General features: G+C 44.1%; 1 protein-coding gene across 2 annotated transcripts in view; it reads left to right on the top strand.

Moving 5' to 3' along the window:
- The window catches only part of pde11a (phosphodiesterase 11a), a 706,589-nt gene that overhangs the window by 608,295 nt on the left and 79,754 nt on the right, over positions 1 to 18,540 (top strand). For both annotated transcript variants that reach the window (XM_072477086.1, XM_072477077.1), the window contains one exon: positions 13,301 to 13,384. In XM_072477086.1, coding sequence (XP_072333187.1) covers positions 13,301 to 13,384 — 84 coding nt within the window. The remainder of the gene's footprint in view (positions 1 to 13,300; positions 13,385 to 18,540) is intronic.

Genomic DNA, 18,540 nt, shown 5'->3' with positions numbered 1-18,540 from the left:
ATCTGCCAGACCCTAGCCCATTCACCTAATCTATCCAAATCCTTCTGCAGACTTCCGGTATCCTCTGCACTTTTTGCTTTATCACTCATCTTAGTGTCGTCTGCAAACTTTGACACATTGCACTTGGTCCCCAACTCCAAATCGTCTATGTAAATTGTGAACAACTGCGGGCCCAACACTGATCCTTGAGGGACCCCACTAGTTACAGGTTGCCAACCAGAGAAACACCCATTTATCCCCACTCTCTGTTTTCTGTTAGTTAACCAATCCTCTACCCATGCTACCACTTTACCCTCAATGCCATGCATCTTTAGTTTATGCAGCACCCTTTTGTGTGGCACCTTGTCAAAAGCTTTCTGGAAATCCAGATATACCACATCCATTGGCTCCCCGTTATCTACTGCACTGGTAACGTCCTCAAAAAATTCTACCAAATTAGTCAGACACGACCTACCCTTTGCGAACCCATGCTGCGTCTGCCCAATGGGACAATTTCCCTCCAGGTGCCCCGCTATTTCCTCCTTAATGATAGATTCCAGCATTTTCCCTACAACCGAAGTTAAGCTTACCGGCCTATAATTACCCGCTTTCTGCCGACCTCCTTTTTTAAACAGTGGTGCCACGTTTGCTACTTTCCAATCCTCTGGGACCACCCCAGAGTCTAATGAATTTTGATAAATTATCACTAGTGCGTTTACAATTTCCCTAGCCATCTCTTTTAACACTCTGGGATGCATCCCATCAGGGCCAGGAGACTTGGCTACCTTTAGCCCCATTAGCTTGCCCAATACTGCCTCCTTAGTGATTACAATCATCTCAAGGTCCTCACCTATCATATCTTTATTTCCATCAGTCACTGGCATGTTATTTGTGTCCTCCACTGTGAAGACTGACCCAAAAAACCTGTTCAGCTCCTCAGCCATTTCCCCGTCTCCTATTATTAAATCTCCCTTCTCATCTTCCAAAGGACCAATATTTACCTTAGCCACTCTTTTTTGTCTTACATATTTGTAGAAGCTTTTACTATCTGCTTTTATGTTCTGAGCCAGTTTACTTTCATAGTCTACCTTACTCTTCTTTATAGCTTTTTTTAGTAGCTTTCTGTTGTCCCCTAAAGACTTCCCAGTCCTCTAGTCTCCCACTAATTTTTGCCACTTTGTATGTTTTTTCCTTCAATTTGATACTCCCCCTCACCTCCTTAGATATCCACGGTCGATTTTTCCCCTTGCTACCGTCTTTCTTTTTTGTCGGTATGAACCTTTCCTGAACACTGTGAAAGATCGCTCGGAAGGTTCTCCACTGTTCCTCAACTGCTTCACCATGAAGTCTTTGCTCCCAGTCTACCTTAGCTAGTTCTTCTCTCATCCCATTGTAATCGCCTTTGTTTAAGCACAAAACACTAGTGTTTGATTTTACCTTGTCATCCTCCAACTGTATTTTAAATTCCACCATATTGTGGTCACTCCTTCCAAGAGGATCCCGAACTATGAGATCATTAATCAATCCTGCCTCATTACACAGGACCAGATCTAGGACCGCTTGTTCCCTTGTAGGTTCCATTACATACTGTTCCAGGAAATTATCCCGGGCACATTCTATAAACTCCTCCTCAAGGCTGCCTTTACCAACCTGGTTAAACCAATCGATATGCAGATTAAAATCTCCCATGATAACCGCTGTACCATTTCTACATGCATCCGTTATTTCTTTGCTTATTGCCTGCCCTACCATCCTGTTACTATTTGGTGGCCTATAGACTACTCCTATCAGTGACCTTTTCGCCTTACTATTCCTGATTTCCACCCAAAATTATTCAACCTTGTCCTCCATAGCACCAATATCATCCCTTACTATTGCCCGGATGCCATCCTTAAACAACAAAGCTACACCACCGCCCTTACCGTCCATTCTATTCTTTCGTATAGTGATACCCTTGGATATTTAACTCCCAGTCGTGACCATCTTTTAACCATGTTTCAATAATGGCCACTAAATCATAGTCATTCACGATGATTTGCGCTATCAACTCATTCACCTTATTTCGTATACTACGAGCATTCAGTTAAAGTACACTTATGCTGTTTTTTATGTCTTTGTTATGAATCCTAACACCTTGATCAGTAACTTTTCGCAATTTATTTTTCCTCTTACCCTTTCTCCTAATTTTCCTTGTCTTTGAACCCATATCTCTACATAATAACCTGTCACGTAACCTGCTGCCTTGATCTCCATTAACCATTATACTGTCCATAGCTTTACACTTCCCTTCCCCCCAACTTGCTAGTTTAAAGTCCTTGTGACCAACCTATTTATCCTATTCGCTAGAACACAGGTGAAGCCCATCCCAACGGTACAGGTCCCTCCTGCCCCAGTACTGATGCCAATGCCCCATGAAATGGAATCCCTCTTTCCCGCACCACTCCTTTAGCCACGTGTTAACTTCCCTAATTTTCTCACCCCTATGCCAATTGGCACGTAGCTCGGGTAGTAATCCAGAGATTATAACCCTGGAGGATCTGTTCTTTAATTTAGTCCCTAGTATTTGATAATCCCCAAACAGGTCCTCTTTCCTAGTCTTACCTATGTTGTTAGTCTCAATGTGGACCACAACAACTGGATCCTCCCCCTCCCTCTCCAAAATCCTTTCAAGCCGATCAGAGATGTCCCTCACCCTGGCACCGGGCAGGCAACATACCATGTGGGACTCTCGATCTGGCTTACAAAGGATGCCATCAATCCCCCTAATTATAGAATCCCCTACAGCTACCACTTGTCTTTTTGCTCCCCCCTCTTGAATGGCTTCCTGTACCACGGTGCAGTGGTCAGTCAACGCATCCTCCCTACAGCCCTCTTCCTCATCCACACAGGGAGCATACCCGTTGGACAAGGTCAAGGGCTGAGGCTCCTCAACTCCTAAACTCAGGATCCCCCTACCTGCCTCCCTTGCAGTCACACCACTCTGTCCCTGACCACTGTCCAAATTAACAGTACTTATTCTACCGGGTGTGACTGCCTCCTGAAACAAAGCATCCAGGTAATGTTCCCTCTCCCTGATGTGCCGCAGTGTGTGCAGCTCGGTCTCCAGCTCATCAATTCTGAGCCGAAGTTCCTCGAGCAGCCAACACTTGCTGCAGATCTGGTCACTGACGGTCTCAATGGGATCCACCAGTTCCATCATCATACAGCAACAGCACATCACCTGTCCAGCCATATTCAACTAGTTAATTAATTTAAATAATTTTTTTTTTCATAGAACCTCAAGGATAAACCCGAACACCAACAAAAACACAGCCCTCTCTCGCCCCTCACCCGAACTCAGTCACTCACCTAAACTCAGATGCACTCTGTTCCAATCAGCACTCAGTCACTCACCTAAACTCAGATGCACTCTGTTCCAATCAGCACTCAGTCACTCACCTAAACTCAGATGCACTCTGTTCCAATCAGCACTCCGTGACTAAAGGCACTCCTGCTACACCTTTTGTGCACTCACCTCTCCCAGCACTGTCCCGGCTCTCTCTCCTCCCGCGCTTTTTAAATCTCCCGGCTCTCTCCTCCCGCGCTGTTTCCGCTGTCCCAGCTCTCTCTCCTCTCGCGCTGTTTTCGTTGTCCCGGCTCTCTCTCCTCCCGCGCTTTTTAAATCTCCCGGCTCTCTCCTCTCGCACTGTTTTCGCTGTCCCGGCTCTCTCTCCTCTTGCGCTGTTTTTGCTGTCCCGGCTCTCTTCTCCCGCGCTTTTTAAATCTCCCAGCTCTCTCCTCTTGCGCTGTTTTCGCTGTCCCGGCTCTCTCTCCTCTCGCGCTGTTTTCGCTATCCAGGCTCTCTCTCCTCGCGTGCTTTTTAAATCTCCCGGCTCTCTCCTCCCGCGCTGTTTTCGCTGTCCTGGCTCTCTCTCCTCTCGCGCTGTTTTCGCTGTCCCGGCTCGCTCTCCTCCCGCGCTTTTTAAATCTCCCGGCTCGCTCCTCCCACGCTGTTTTCGCTGTCCCGGCTCTCTCTCCCCTCGCGCTGTTTTCGCTGTGTGGGAGTGTGCAAAATCCCACCCAAAACGTCTGATTTAACCCTAAAGAGTGTTTGATGAGTCACTTTAAAATTGGCATCATAAACAGAGGGTTTGGCAAACACACCACAGTCTATTTCAAAAATTAAAACACCACTGGCTTATGGACGGCAGAAGGTGGGAAAAATAAAGCAGTTCAGTTTGCCTCTCTCCCTTGTCTGTAACATGCTATAGAAGTAATTAGGGAGGCGAATCACATGTTGGCCTTTATTGCAAAGGGGATGGAGTATAAAAGTAGGGAAGTCATGCTGCAACTCTACAACTATTTGGTCTCTTTATTTAAGGAGGGACAAAATTGCATTAGAGACAGGTCATAGAAGTTTTATTGGATCAATTTATTTGATGCAGTTGATATCTCATGAGGAAAGGTTGAACAGGTTGGGCTATACTCATTGGAATGAGGCTTAAAGCATAATATCCTGAGGAGGTTTTGACAGGATAGATGCTGAGAGGATGTTTCCTTTCCTGGGGCTTAGTTTCAAAATAAGGAATGACCATTGAAGAGCAGATGAGGAAGAAGTTCTTCTCTCAGAGGATTGTGGATCCTTGGAATTCTTTTCCACAGAGACCCGTGGAGGCCGTCATTGAATATATTCAATGCACGGTGGACAAATTCATGAACTATAGGAGAGTCAAGGGTTATGAGGAACAGTTGAGGTAAACCAATCATAATTATATTGAATTGTGGAACAGACTCAAGAGGCGATAAGGCCATCATCTGCTCCTACCTCATATGTTCTTATTCAGCCTTTTATGTCCACTCTGGCTGTCTGCCAGAGCAACTCACCTAGTCTCACTTTGTCGCCCTTTCTCTGTAGCCCTACAAAATGTTTTCTCTTCAGGAGCTTAACAAATATCCTTTTGAAAGCCACAATTGAATCTGTCTCCACTACACTCTCCTAAATACTCACTGCATAAAAAAGTTTTCCCCCATGTTGTCACTGGTTCTTTTGCCAATCACTTTAAATTGGTCTTGCCTGGTACTCGACATTGCAGCAAATGGGAACAGTTTCTCTCTACCAACACTTATGATTTTAAACACCTCCTCTCAACATTCACTAAGGAGGAAAACCCCAGCTCTTCCGATCTTCCCACGTAACTGAAGCCCGTCATCACTGGAATCATCCTCGTAAATCTTTTCTGAACCCTCTCTAAAGCCTTCTCATGCTTCCTAAAGTGTGGTACCAAAATTCAACACAATACTCTAGTTGAGGCCGAGTCAGTGTTTGTAAAGATTCATTATAACCTCCTTACCTTTGTACTCTATACCTCGTTCCTGTATACCTTCTTAACCACTTTCTCAACATGTCTGCGTGGGTTTCCTCCGGGTGCTCCGGTTTCCTCCCACAAGTCCCGAAAGACGTGCTTGTTGGGTGAATTGGACATTCTGAATTCTCCTTCAGTGTACCCGAACAGGTGACTAGGGGCTTTTCACAGTAACTTCATTGCAGTGTTAATGTAAGACTACTTGTGACAATAAAGATTATTCTTATTAAAAACTTGCCCTTTCAGCTTCAACGATTTGTCTTATTCCCCAGGTCTTTTTGTTACTGCACCCCCTTCAGAATTGTATCCTTTATTTTACGTTGCCTCTCTTTGTTCTTATTACCAATGCATTACCTCACACTTCTCTGTATTAAATTTCATCTTCCATGTGTCCACTTTTTCCACCAACTCCTCCATCAACAATGCCCTCTTGACATTCATGACTATCTTCATTAAAATTCACTTTGCTTCTTTATGTTTTGTGTCATCTGCAAATTTTGAAAATGTCTTCTGTACACCCAAGTCTCGATCATTAATATAGATCAAGAAAAGCAGTGGCCCCAGTCTCAATCCCTGGGGAAATCCCACTGCACACCTTCACCCAAAGAACAACAAATAACAAAGAAAAGTATAGCACAGCAACAGGCCCTTTGGCCCTCCAAGCCTGCGCCGACCATGCTGCCCGTCTAAACTAAAACCTTCTACACTTCCGGGGTCCGTATCCCTCTATTCCTATCCAGTTCAAAAACAACCATTTACCACTGCTCTCTTTTTCCTGTCTCTCAGCCAACTTCGTATGCATGCAGCCCCTTTTATTCCATGAATTTCAAGTGAGGCAATTAACATTTTCCGAAAGAACTTGCCTTCCTTCTTATTTTAGAAGTAAAGTTCCCATTTCGATCTGTTGAATTAATAACTGGGTATTGGTGATCAGTCATTAAATTTGGTGCTTTCTGATGGAATCCCTGCTTCTGACGAAATATCAGATGACCTAAATCCACAGAGAGGAGACAATTAAACCTTGTGAGAATTTAACAATAAACACATTGACAGCACTTTGATGTGCTATCCCTCCCTCTTAATGGTGAAATAATTTGTTCCAAAATAATCATTTATACTGCATCTGTAATTATAAAGCTAGATTCAGCTTATTAATGCACATACAATAGTTTATTATACCTACTGGGTACAATTGATTAAGAATGCATCGATAGACACAGTAATGCAGTAGTCTAGTGCATTGGACAGTAACACACTGTACTAGGTATTGGAAGGAACAGGGCTCTCACCGAAGAGTTTTACAAAATGACTTCTTGTTGTCAGCGGTTGTTTCTGGAGACATTTGTATGGGAAAGGTCAGGTACTTTCCCACAGCAACGGAGAGATATAATGCACAATCCCTTGGGCAACCCTTAATAACTGGATATTGAGCAACTCTGACAGATGCTTGAAAATCCATTCTCCTCACAGGAGATGAAAGAAAAATAAACATAATATACTAAGGAAAGTGATGTGTTGGGTGTTCTGGATCACATACAGGTCACCAACACTTGAAGTAGTGCAACACTATTTTATTAAAAAGGTTAACTATTTAAACAGGCTTGAACTGTGGGTAAATACGATACTAGCTTTAACTAAAGACCTTTGCCTTGTCCTAACCAGTTGATGCACTCAGCACATGGTGAATGTCTGTGTTGCAGGCTGTGAGCTCTGTGCTCCTAGCTAGCTGCTACTCAAATGAGCGGGAACTCTGATGCCCCCTGTCTTTATAGTGCGTATGCTCTCACTGGTAATTGGCTGTGGTGTTGTGTATGTTGATTGGTCCCACTGCGTGTCCATCAGTGTGTGTCTGCACCATGATATACTGGTGTATATTATGACAGAAAGGGAAGAGATTTTTTTAAAATTCTACTTTTGGATAAATTATACCCAAGTAAAAAGGAAAAAAACTTAGGTTAAGCATACTGTGCTTTACAGAAACTAGAAACAATATATAACGTTTTTGAATAGCACTTTATTATTTAGAAAGGTTAATTTGACCACAATATTTACCTTGATGGTAAATAGCATTCTTAAAAATTGAATTGAATGTGGCCAGTGCTAGAATCACCTCAACCCTGCAGGGAATTAAATATTTGGGGTGCATAGAATTTAACATAGCAGGTGAATACCTGCCAAAATCTAAAATAATCACAAAACGATTGTATTTAATTTTAAGGGTTCAATGTATTGTAATCGGTCTTCAGTGTTATTTATCCTGTCAGATAAATATTTCTGGTGCAGTGACATATTAGAAATGGCAGAGTTCTGTTTGCAATGATTGCTGAAGGATGAAGGCAATGCATCACTCACCATTTAGTGAGGCTTGTAAAATAAGCCATGCAGGGTAAAGACAGATGTTTTAGGCAACAGTACGTAATGTTATAGCAATACACAAAGAAGGTTCTTAATTTCAATTTAATAAGATAAGGTTTGCTGAAATTGTTACGTGTTGGCATTTTTACTTGTGTGGAAATAAATATTTTTAATGCAGTGACGTGATCAAATGCCCTGATTAAATATAATTGCATATTTTACCAAACTGCCTCTTTAGCATTCTCCACTCCCAGCATTTTGGTATCACCATGTCAACCTTGACTCAGTTTGAGCACTGTCCCCTCTGACTCAGAGGGAATGGGTACACCCCCCAATGCTGACACTTGAGCAGCTACTCGGCTGTCAGAATGGAAGCAATCATAAAATCAGAAGGTGCTGGAAATATTCGGCATATCTGGCAGCATAAGTGGAGCGAGAAACACAGGGCGCAATTTCACCACTGCATTGTGCCCGGAGCGGAACTGGGCACGCCAGTTAAATACCAGGAAAGGCCAAAATCGAGATTCACGCCGGGCGTGAATCAGTTCATTATTCGGGCGTGAATCAGTTCACTATTTAAACAGCCAGCTCCCAATGGCGAGTTCCGGATCACGCTCAAATATGACGAGTGTATCATTAATTTTCATTTGCATTAATTTCAATCTCATTTGCGAGATTGAAGGCGAATGTAATGGCCTCCGGGGAATTTGCCTGTCAGTCCTACCAAACATTTCCAGGAATACTATATGAAACTCTTTAACTTCACACCCGAAAAGAACAGCTTACAATTACCCCATAAACACTTCTACTCAATTCCCCATTCAGCAACAAGAAAAGAGATATACATCTCTCAATCCAGCTTAAAATCAGCAAGACATACAGGGTAATACTTGCTTTACAGAACAGATTTGGCTCCTGTTAGAACCCCTTCATACTCTGGCTGAATATCTTCAAAAAGCCGGTTTACCTGGCATATTTCAGCTTCTTCCTTGTCCTCAGACAAGACTGCTCTGCTTTAACTATCATTACTCTTTTTCTAACTATCCTACTGTGAGAGAATTGTGGACTCCGTGTCAGACAGATCAGATTTCAACTCCCCTCCAAAACTTTTCCAAAATGTCTCTGCATGCCTTAGCTCCACCCAGCAACTCCCCTAAACTGCAAAACAACTTAACTCTCCAGGCTGAAAGCACATTGACTCCCCAGGGATTTTCCCTAGTCAAACCACAGTGCATTATCCCAGACTGAAAACTACATTCCTCTGGTCAATTTCACCTTCTGACTCCTAAAAACTCCCAGGTCCTGCAAAGCAAAATTAATTTTAAAAACATGATCACTGCAGTCAAACACACTATGACCCCTGGCTTTTAACCCTTAAATTGCCCAATATTTAGATGCCAATATTCTAAAATCCTCCATTAGTCACACCAACAGCAAAATACTTCAACAAGTTTCTGAGATTAATACAAGAGGATATCTACAAAGTAAAAATGGAATGGAGGATTCTGTGTAGTTCTGTTTGCCATATTACAAAAAGCTTATCGAGGCACAATTGTGGGTGCAAAAAAGATTTATTTGGGTGTATGTTTCAAGAAAGAATTGACAGGCTGGGTCTCTTTTGTCTTGAAAATAGGACGCTGAGGGGTGACCTAATAGAGGTGTTTTAAATTAAGCAATGTTTTGATAGAGTGGATGTGGAGACAATGGGTGGGATCTTCTGGTCCCGCAGAAGTCAGTGGAGATTTGAATGCCTCACTGCTCATAAGTATAATGGTCAGAAAATCCCAGCCTCTGTTTTCTCTTGTGGTCGTCACCAAGAAATCCAGAAAGAAATTCAGAAGGAACTCAAAGAGTTGGGAGAATGTGGAACTCCCTGACACAGAGAGTGGTTGAAGTGAATAGTATGAATGCATTGAAGGGGAAGATCGGCCAACATATGAACAAGAAAGGATTTGAGGATTATGCTGATAGATTTAGATGATAAAAGATGGGAGGAGGTTTGAGTGGAGCAAAACACAAGCTTTAGCAATGACCTTCCTTCAGGAGGTCAGAAATGGAAATATACACTGACAATTGCATAATGTTCAGCCCCATTCATGACTCGTCAAATACTGAAGCAATCCATGTCTAAATGCAGCAAGACCTGGATAATATCCAGGCTTGGGCTAGCAAGTAACATTTGTTTCGACCAATTGGCCTGTTTCTGTGCCATATATCCTATGGAATCCTATAGAATAACCCTAGCTGCAAAATGTTTGAAATATAGCATCTCAACTTTTTAAGTAGCGATATTTTTGTTGTAAATATATTGTTATGAAGACATGCTTTACGAAAAGTGGCTTGATATATTTGTGGCAGAAAAACACTAAGTACTTTTTAAAAAGGACTAAAAAGGCAAGAACAAGTGACTTTTGTCATTTCTGCAGACTAAGAATTATCTCAAGAGACACACGCCTCGGTGGGCGACAGTAGTGGTCAGGCTCCTGGAGCACAATCTGGTGAGCACCACACAGTTGCTGATGCATATCAGGTGGAGGCAGGAACACCCAGGCGAGACAGTAGTCGGAGGTCTGCTGGATGCCAGGACCCAGCTGGGTCCCAGTCAGATGCTGAGCCTCTGGACCAGGTTTACCCGGAGCTGATGCAGTGGATAGGTTGCGGCCGTGATAGTCAGAGGAGGATATCAGTGACACTCCAGCAGGTCCATTGCCGATTGGAGGAGTCCCAGAGGCTACCTCCGCAGAAGATGGCGCTGGCAATGTGTCACGAAGGCCAGCACCGCAAGGGTGACATCCCAAGTTGAGAGCATGGTGCACAATGTCAGCTGACCTCCCCCTGTGAATATCATGGCCACACCCTATTGACTGCATCAGCTCCAGGTAAACCTAATCCGGGGGGGGGGGGGTGATGGACGAAGCCACGTCCTATGTGAATCGACCGAGGATGAGAGCCTCCCTGGCCCACCAGATTTGGTGGACCCTCACCGCTGCCACCTGTCCTCCATCCACTGGCTGGTTCTGCGGGTCCTCCCCAGGCTTGTCCTCCAACCCATTCTGGTCAAGGCTTATCCTCCTCGGAGGTGACCGCATGTTCCTCCCCCTCCACTTCCAGCACGTCACCCCGCTGCTGTGCCAGATTGTGGAGGCCACAGCAGACCACCATAAAGCGGGATAGATTGCAGTGCACCACCGGAGCGGTCGAGGTATCGGAATCTTATTTTGAGGAGCTTGATGCACCGCTCAATGACAGCCCGGATGGCCATATGGGCCTTGCTGAATCGGGTCTCCATATTGGTCACCAGTCTCCATACTGCCGTCATTAGCCAGGTCCTCAGCGGGTACCCCTTATCCACCAAGAGCAAATTGGCCATCCTGGGGTTGTCCTTGAAGAGGCCGGGATGTCTGACTGCCCCAGGATGTAGCTGCCATGCACACTTCCTGGGAAATGTACACAAATGTGCATGGTCTTCATGTATGACCGCACACGAGCTGGACATTCAGGGAGTGGACCCCCTTCCTGTTGATGTAGGGAGCTCCCTGACGGCCCGGTGTGTCCAAGGTGACATTATGCGTGCCATCTATTACCCCCCCTGGGGCACCCCGTCGATGGCAGACAGCCCTATTTCCCAGGCATCCTGTTGGACATGGTCCAGGTCAAAGTTTATATAGTTAGCTACCCGAGCAAACAGGGAATTTCCGACTGCTTTCTCGCCTGGGGATTCCTGCCTCCACCTGATGTACATCAGCAGCAGTGTGGTGCTCACCAGATTGTGCCCCAGGAGCCTGACCACTAACATGTCCCACGAGGTGCGTGTATCTGCGCTGGTGGAGGGTGGGGAAGACAGCTGTAACGCAACTATTATGGTGACATCCTTGGAGCTCTCCTCCGAGGTGGTCTTCTGGGAGGCAGGAGACGGTGTTGCCCAGGATGGGCCATCGCCGTTGACTGGAGGACCTGCAGGAGAATGGACATGTGGTCAGTGGGAGGGATGGGTCATTCAGTAGGGCAATCACTACTCACGTTTGACAAGTCCTTCGGGTGGAGCCTGGTGGTTCATTACCTCTGCGGCTCCGTGTGGCTGACTGATCTTTCCTTGGCCATCCCAGTCACCTCCAGGGCACACTCCTCGAAGGAGGTGAGGATTCCGGCACCCCACCGTCAGTCTGGGCCCTCTCTGGACAATTATGGGAGAGTTTTTCCTGAGGAGTCAGAGGGGGGGTATCGTTAGCCACATGCATGTTCACAATGGTGGGAAGGGGAAGTGGGGGTGGATGGAAGGTTGAGGCTTACATGGGGAGTTGGGGGGTGGATGCTCCCTTGAGGGGGGTGGGATACGTTGATGGCTACTCACACATGCTGCCCGATGCTCGTATGGAGGCGGAAAGGTCTTGTTGGGGGGACATGGATGTCTATTCGCGCGTGCTGCCCAGTGTAGCTCATTGATCATTTTTTGGCACTGGAGGCCAGTCCTCCTGGTCACACTCCCGAGCTGACAGCTGCCGCCACCTCATCCCAGGCAGCACTGACTGCCCTATGGCTGACCCTCCGTGACCCTCGGGGGAACAGGACATCCCTCCTGGCCTCCACTGCAGCGAGGAGCCTCCCCAGGTCCCCGAATCTTGGGGCCGGTCTCCTGGGCGCCATTGTTGTGAGCTGGCTGGGGTTGGCTGAGCAAGTGCAGCTTAAGTGCTGCTCGACCTTGTTAGTGGGAGGCTGGCGAGCGCGGTGCAGGCGAATCAGCTGACGAGCCCCCATTTGCGGCGAGATGCCCTTGAGGCCACATTAAGTGGGCCAATTAATGTGGAATAGCGTTGCTGGCCACACTGGGCTGAGCGCCGGGAAGCTAGCAGCAATTCCCGCTAGCTACAATACCTTTCCGGAGAATCGCGCCCCAGGGAATTTTAAATGCAAGTGAGTTACACCCAACCCCTTTTATATTCGTATTTTCTGTGATTTATTACGTTGGTCAGCAGGACAAAATTGCTAGATTCTGCAGATTACCCTGTTTTAAGGTGGCTCTTCAAACTAAGTTCATTTTCTTGAGTGCACATATACTTACAGGTACATTTCAAATGCTTTTTCGTCTCAAAAAATATTTAATTTATTAAGAAACTGACACGTATATGCCAATTAAACTTTTTAATGAATCAGTAGTTTTTTTTAAAAGTCATTTTTTGTCATTTTAAATCTAGTTACTCAAATGGTGCAGACTCGGGACAGACAATATTCTTATTTTTGCCAATTAAACTGTACCGGGTTATCACTCTTAATTACATTGACAAATAATTTTTAAAGGAGGAAAATAAACCATTGTGCTGGTTCATTGACGATTTTACCTTTGTGATTCTCCAAAAATGTTATTGGAATTTCATCTGTAACCTAACCTGTGCAATTTCAAGCATATTTTGAGTGCAATTTCCCAATTGCATTCAAAGCCGAAACTCTACCCTTTTACTATCAGCATTCAATAAAGGGAAAACAAGTCCAAAACCTTTTGCAAACATATATTTCTGGCAATGTTAAAAACAATAAAGATATTTAGAATTTACTAATTTCCACAGAAACATATTAAACATCAAGTCAGATTCCAGCAAGTTCTAATTCTTAATTATTACTGTTTCTAGGCCATTTTTGATCGTAATAGAAAAGATGAACTTCCAAGACTGCAGTTGGAATGGATCGATGGGATATGTGTGCCCCTCTATGAGGTAATGAGGATAAAAGTTGAAGTCTAATATCTATAAAGTATGTAATCCACTACATCTTTCCCCAATAGAATCAATATTAGGTCAGAATTATGGAACAACTGAAGACTGTTTGATCTCCAAGGTTTGCCAGGTAACCAGTTGGTGCTTTCATCTCGCTAACCGATGAATCGGAAACTCAAGCCTTAAAATAAAATCATTTTTCGGTTGATCTGACAGGGCAACTGATTGTATTATGAAGCTGGATATTTTCTGCAGTATTCTGAAGACAATTAAGAAGAAAACTGAGCAAACAAAATATTTCACCTGTAAAAAGCATGCCATCATTTCTAAGCCAGCTGTTGTATCTCTGTGAATGTTGATACTTTCAAAGCACAAATGACCTTCCTTGTGTTTGGCCTGTAGCTAACAGTGAATTAGTTCCATGTACACTCTAATAGGTTTGTGAATCTCAGTTAATAAATGTTGGTGCCTTAGGAGCAGTCTGCTCTTTTGCCACTTCTGTACAGCACAGGCAATTCTAAACTTGATGGCGCAATTAGTCGTCCAAGCCAAAAAACACGGAATTGGTCAACTAAAGCAATCAGAAAGTTGACAAACCAATGGCCCAAGATAGCTATTACAGAACAGAAAATTGTTTGAGCTTTAGGCAAATAGTAGTGGAATTGACCTTCCTTTGCTGGCCACTTAGTATTCATTTTGTGTCCCTCAAGGTACTGACCTATCATCAGATCCAATTTCATGTGGTTAGCAAATTCTCACAAACATTCAAGCTAATACTTTCTTTCAAACATGGCAATTTTAACACTTTCAGTGAACATTGAAATCTTCTCATTAAAACTTTTTGTCAGCAATTTTGGTATTTCTTGTCTAGCAGCCAGCAGCTTTCTGCAGGAGGATAGAATTCAGGTTTGTATATCATATAAATTACATTCAGATGCTTGTACAGCACAAAAACCTTCTCTCCCTGGTTTATGGTGCAGAGGCTGCAGATCTACTCTCTGCTCTTGTGCTGCTAAACAACCACAATCAAAGGCTGCTATAAGGTTATAATTTTGGTCCTGGCCCGTTTTATTGTTTAACTGTATTCCCATGAAATATCTGCTTTAGTGGGTTAAAGTGATTTTTTTTCAGAAAGGAGACTCATTCCAACCCCTTTTGACTGACAATAGAAGATTTCTAACTGTGAATGGCAAAAGCTTATCTGAAAACATAAAGGAGCAACTTCAGCAGTAAGGCTAGTTTAATGATCAATACATTGGCTCTCTTAATAGATCACACCTTGCTTTATCATATCTTACCACTTGTTACCACTGAAGTCAGAGTAAAGCTGCAACCTGATTGGCTGGTTGTGAATCTGTTCTAAATTTGAAAAACTAGAGTAATTAACTAAGTAGAGGAGTAACTAGGAGATTAGTGCATTCAGCATTTAATATTTATCAGAGAAATCTAGCGCAAGGGATCATATAGTTAACTTTAACTTAAATTTAATAAATATTTATTTTAACGTAATTAATTAGTACTAAATGTAATAAGTATTTATTTTGATGTAATTAATTAATTAGTTCTAGAAATGTCAGTCAGCGGGGTGCAGTGCTCTAGCTGTGAGATGGGGGAGGTCAGTGACCCTTCCAGCATTCCGGATGACTACACCTGCAGGAAGTGTACCCAATGGCAGCTTCTCACAGACCACGTGGTTCAGTTGGAGCAGCAGTTGGATGCACTTAAGAACTTGAAGATGGTGGAAAGCGTCATAAACAGGAGTTATAGAGACGTGGTCACATCCAAGGTGCAGGCAGACAGATGGGTGACCGCTAGAAAGGGTAGGCAGTCAGTGCAGGAATCCCCTGTGGCTGTCCCGCTCTCTAACAAGTCTATCATTTTGAATACTGTTGGGTGGGATAGCCTATCAGGGAAAATAACAGCAGCAGCCAGAACAGTGGCACCACGGCTGACTCTGTTGTTCAACAGGGAGGGTAAAAGCACGGAAGACCAATGGTCATAGGGGCACAGATAGACGGTTCTGTGGTCGTAAAAAAGACTCCAGGATGGTGTGGTACCTCCCTGGTGCCAGGGTCTGGAATGTCACTGAAAGGCTGCAGGGCATCCTGGAGGGGCAGGGTGATAAGGCAGAGGTCATGGTGCCTGTTGGTACCAATGACATAGGTAGAAAGAGGGATGAGGTCTTGCATCAAGAATTCAGGGAGTTGGGCTGTAGACTAAAAAGCAGGACCTCTCGGGTTGTAATCTCTGGATTACTCCCAGTCCCATGTTCTAGTGAGTACAGAAATAGGAGAATAGCACAGATGAATGCGTGGCTTAAAGGTTGGTGCAGAAGGGAGGGTTTTCGATTCCTGGACCACTGGGACCATTTTTAGGGAAGGTGGGACCTGTACATACGCAGTCTACATCTAAAGCAGAGCAGGACTAACATCCTTGCTAGCGGGTTTGCTAGTGCTGTCGGGGAGAGCATAAACTTGTTTGGCAGGGGGAAGGGATGCAGACTGATAGCAGTATAGGGGCACAGTATAACATAGAAAAGCAATCAGGTCAGAGGGAATACAGTGGTAGTAGGTTCCAAGGGAGTAAGACAAAGCTGGATGGCCTCTACTTTGATGCCAGGAGTATTAAAGGTAAAACAGATGAGTTAAGGGCAATGATTGACACATGTAATTATGATATAATAACTATCACAGAGACATGGTTGAGTGAGGGGCAGGATTGGCAGCTCAACATTCCGGGATGTAGAATCTTCAGACAAGACAGAGGAGGAGATAGAAAAGGAGGAGGCATTGCATTATTAGTTAAGGAGGCAATTATCGCAGTAAGGAGAGATTATATTTTGGAGGGGACATCAAATTAAGCTTCTTAGGAATAAAAAAGGGACAGCTACATTGCTAGGTATTTATTGTAGACCCCCAGATAGTCAGCAGTAAATTGAGGAGCAAACATGTGCGCATTTCGCAGAGGGATGTAAAATATTAAGAGGGAATTATATTAGATGATTTCAACTTTCAAATTAATTGGGATAGCCGGCATGTTAAGAGGTTAGATGGAGTAGAGTTCTTAAAATGTATGCAGGAGAACATTTTACCTCAATATGCAGAGGATACAACAAGGGATGGAGCAATGCTGGACCTAATTCTGGGAAATGAAGCAGGCAGGTGGTTAATGTGTTTGTGGGGGAGAGTTTTAGTGATAGCGACCACAACATGGTTCAATTTAAATTTATTATGGCCAAAGAAATACCCAAGTTGCAAAAAAAAGTTTTGGATTGGGGGAAGAGTAGATTTTAACAAAATAAGGCAGGATCTGGCCAAGGTAGACTGGAAAGAGATGCTTGTGGGAAAACTTACAGAAGAGCAGTGGGAGTGATGTGTTATGTACTCTGGGATAACACAGGTTGCAACTGGATGCAGCTTTAACCAAAAGATACTCCAGACCTTGAAGTTAGTTCAATCTGATTTATTGAGCCAGTAGCACAGTTCTCTATGAGTTAGACTCTCTGCTAACCTAAGTGTAGTTACTCTGTCTGACTGAACCAGACTAGCTCTTAGCCATGTGCTGGAGGTGTGATACTGTACATACACTCTGACTCACTCTGTAGATGTTCATCAGTGGAAAGAGGCGGTGTGTAAGTGCCTTGTGCCTTTTATAGTGAGATACCACCCCTGAGTGTCCTGTCTGCTCATTGGTCATGTCCTGTTCTCTGTGTTCATTAGCTGCCTGTCTGTGCCTGTCTGTATATCATTATCTGCATGTCTGCATATCATGACGGGGGGGGCATTCAAAGATGAAATGGGGAGGGTGCATGTCCAACATGGTCGCTCTCGGGTAGTAGGAAGGTGTAACAAACCCAGAGAACCATGGATGTTCGGCGACATTCAGGATACGATGAGAAGGAAAAGAGAGGCTTTTAAAAAGTATAAGGGGAGGAATTCTGCAGAGGCATTAGTGAAGCACAGAAAGTGAAGGATGGAACTTAAGAAATAAATTAGGAGAGCAAAGAGGGGATATAAGAAAGTTCTGGCTGGTAAAAGTAGGAAAAATCCCAAAATATTCAAGAAGTATATCAATGGGAAGAGGATAACCCAGGGAAAGGGTAGGGTCAATTAAGGACCAAAGGGGAAATCTGTGGGTGAAGCCAGAGGACATTGGTAGGATGTTGAACGAATATTTCACATCTGTCTTCACCCAAGAGAACGAGGAGGTAGTTATAGAACTCGGAGAGAGAGATTGTGTGGTTCTTGAGCAAATTATCATAGGGAATGACAAGGTACTGGAGGTATTGGCAGGCTTAAAAGTGGACAAATCTCACAGTCTGGATGAATTGTGTCCCAGAATGCTGTGGGAGGCGAGGGAGAAGATTGCAGGGGCTCTGACCCATATCTTTAATTCCTCTCTGGCCACTGGGGAGGTGCCAGAGGACTGGAGGATAGCTAATGTGGTCCCACTATTTAACAAAGGTTGTAGAGACAAGTCAGGGATCTATAGACCAGTGAGTCTCACATCAGTGGTTGGGAAACTACTGGAGAAGATTCTGAAGGAGAGATTCTATCTCCACTTGGAGAGGCAAGATTTGATCAGGAATAGTTAGCATGGCTTTGTCAGAGAGAGGTCATGCCTAACAAACTTGATTGAAGTTTTTGAGCATGTGACCAAGTGTATAGATGAGGGTATTGCAGTTGATGTAGTTTACATAGATTTCAGCAAAGCCTTTGACATGGTCCCACATGGGAGACTTATAAAGAAGGTAAATACACCTTGATAAGGTGAATTCATAATTGGCTTAGTGGTAGGAGACAGAGGGTAATGATAGACGGCTGCCAGTGTCCAGTGGTGTACCATAGGGATCCGTGCTGGGCCCCCTATTGTTTGTCATTTTTATGAATGACATAGATGACTATGTGGGGGGGGGGGGGGGGGGGGGGGTAGGATCAGTAAGTTTGCGGATGACACAAAGATTGGCTGGTTGGTTAACAATGAGGTTGAGTGTCTGGGGTTACAGAAAGATATGGACAGAATGGTCAAATGGGCGCATAAGTGGCAGATGGAATTTAACCTGAAAAGTGTGAAGTAATACATTTTGGAAGGAGTAATTTAACAAGGAAGTATACGATGAAAGGTCTGACACTAGGAAATTCCGAAGAATAAAGGGA

Source organism: Scyliorhinus torazame, chromosome 2, assembly GCF_047496885.1.
Source record: "Scyliorhinus torazame isolate Kashiwa2021f chromosome 2, sScyTor2.1, whole genome shotgun sequence".
NCBI classification, from domain to species: Eukaryota; Metazoa; Chordata; class Chondrichthyes; order Carcharhiniformes; family Scyliorhinidae; genus Scyliorhinus; species Scyliorhinus torazame.
This window is presented reverse-complemented; position numbering and strand designations above follow the sequence as displayed.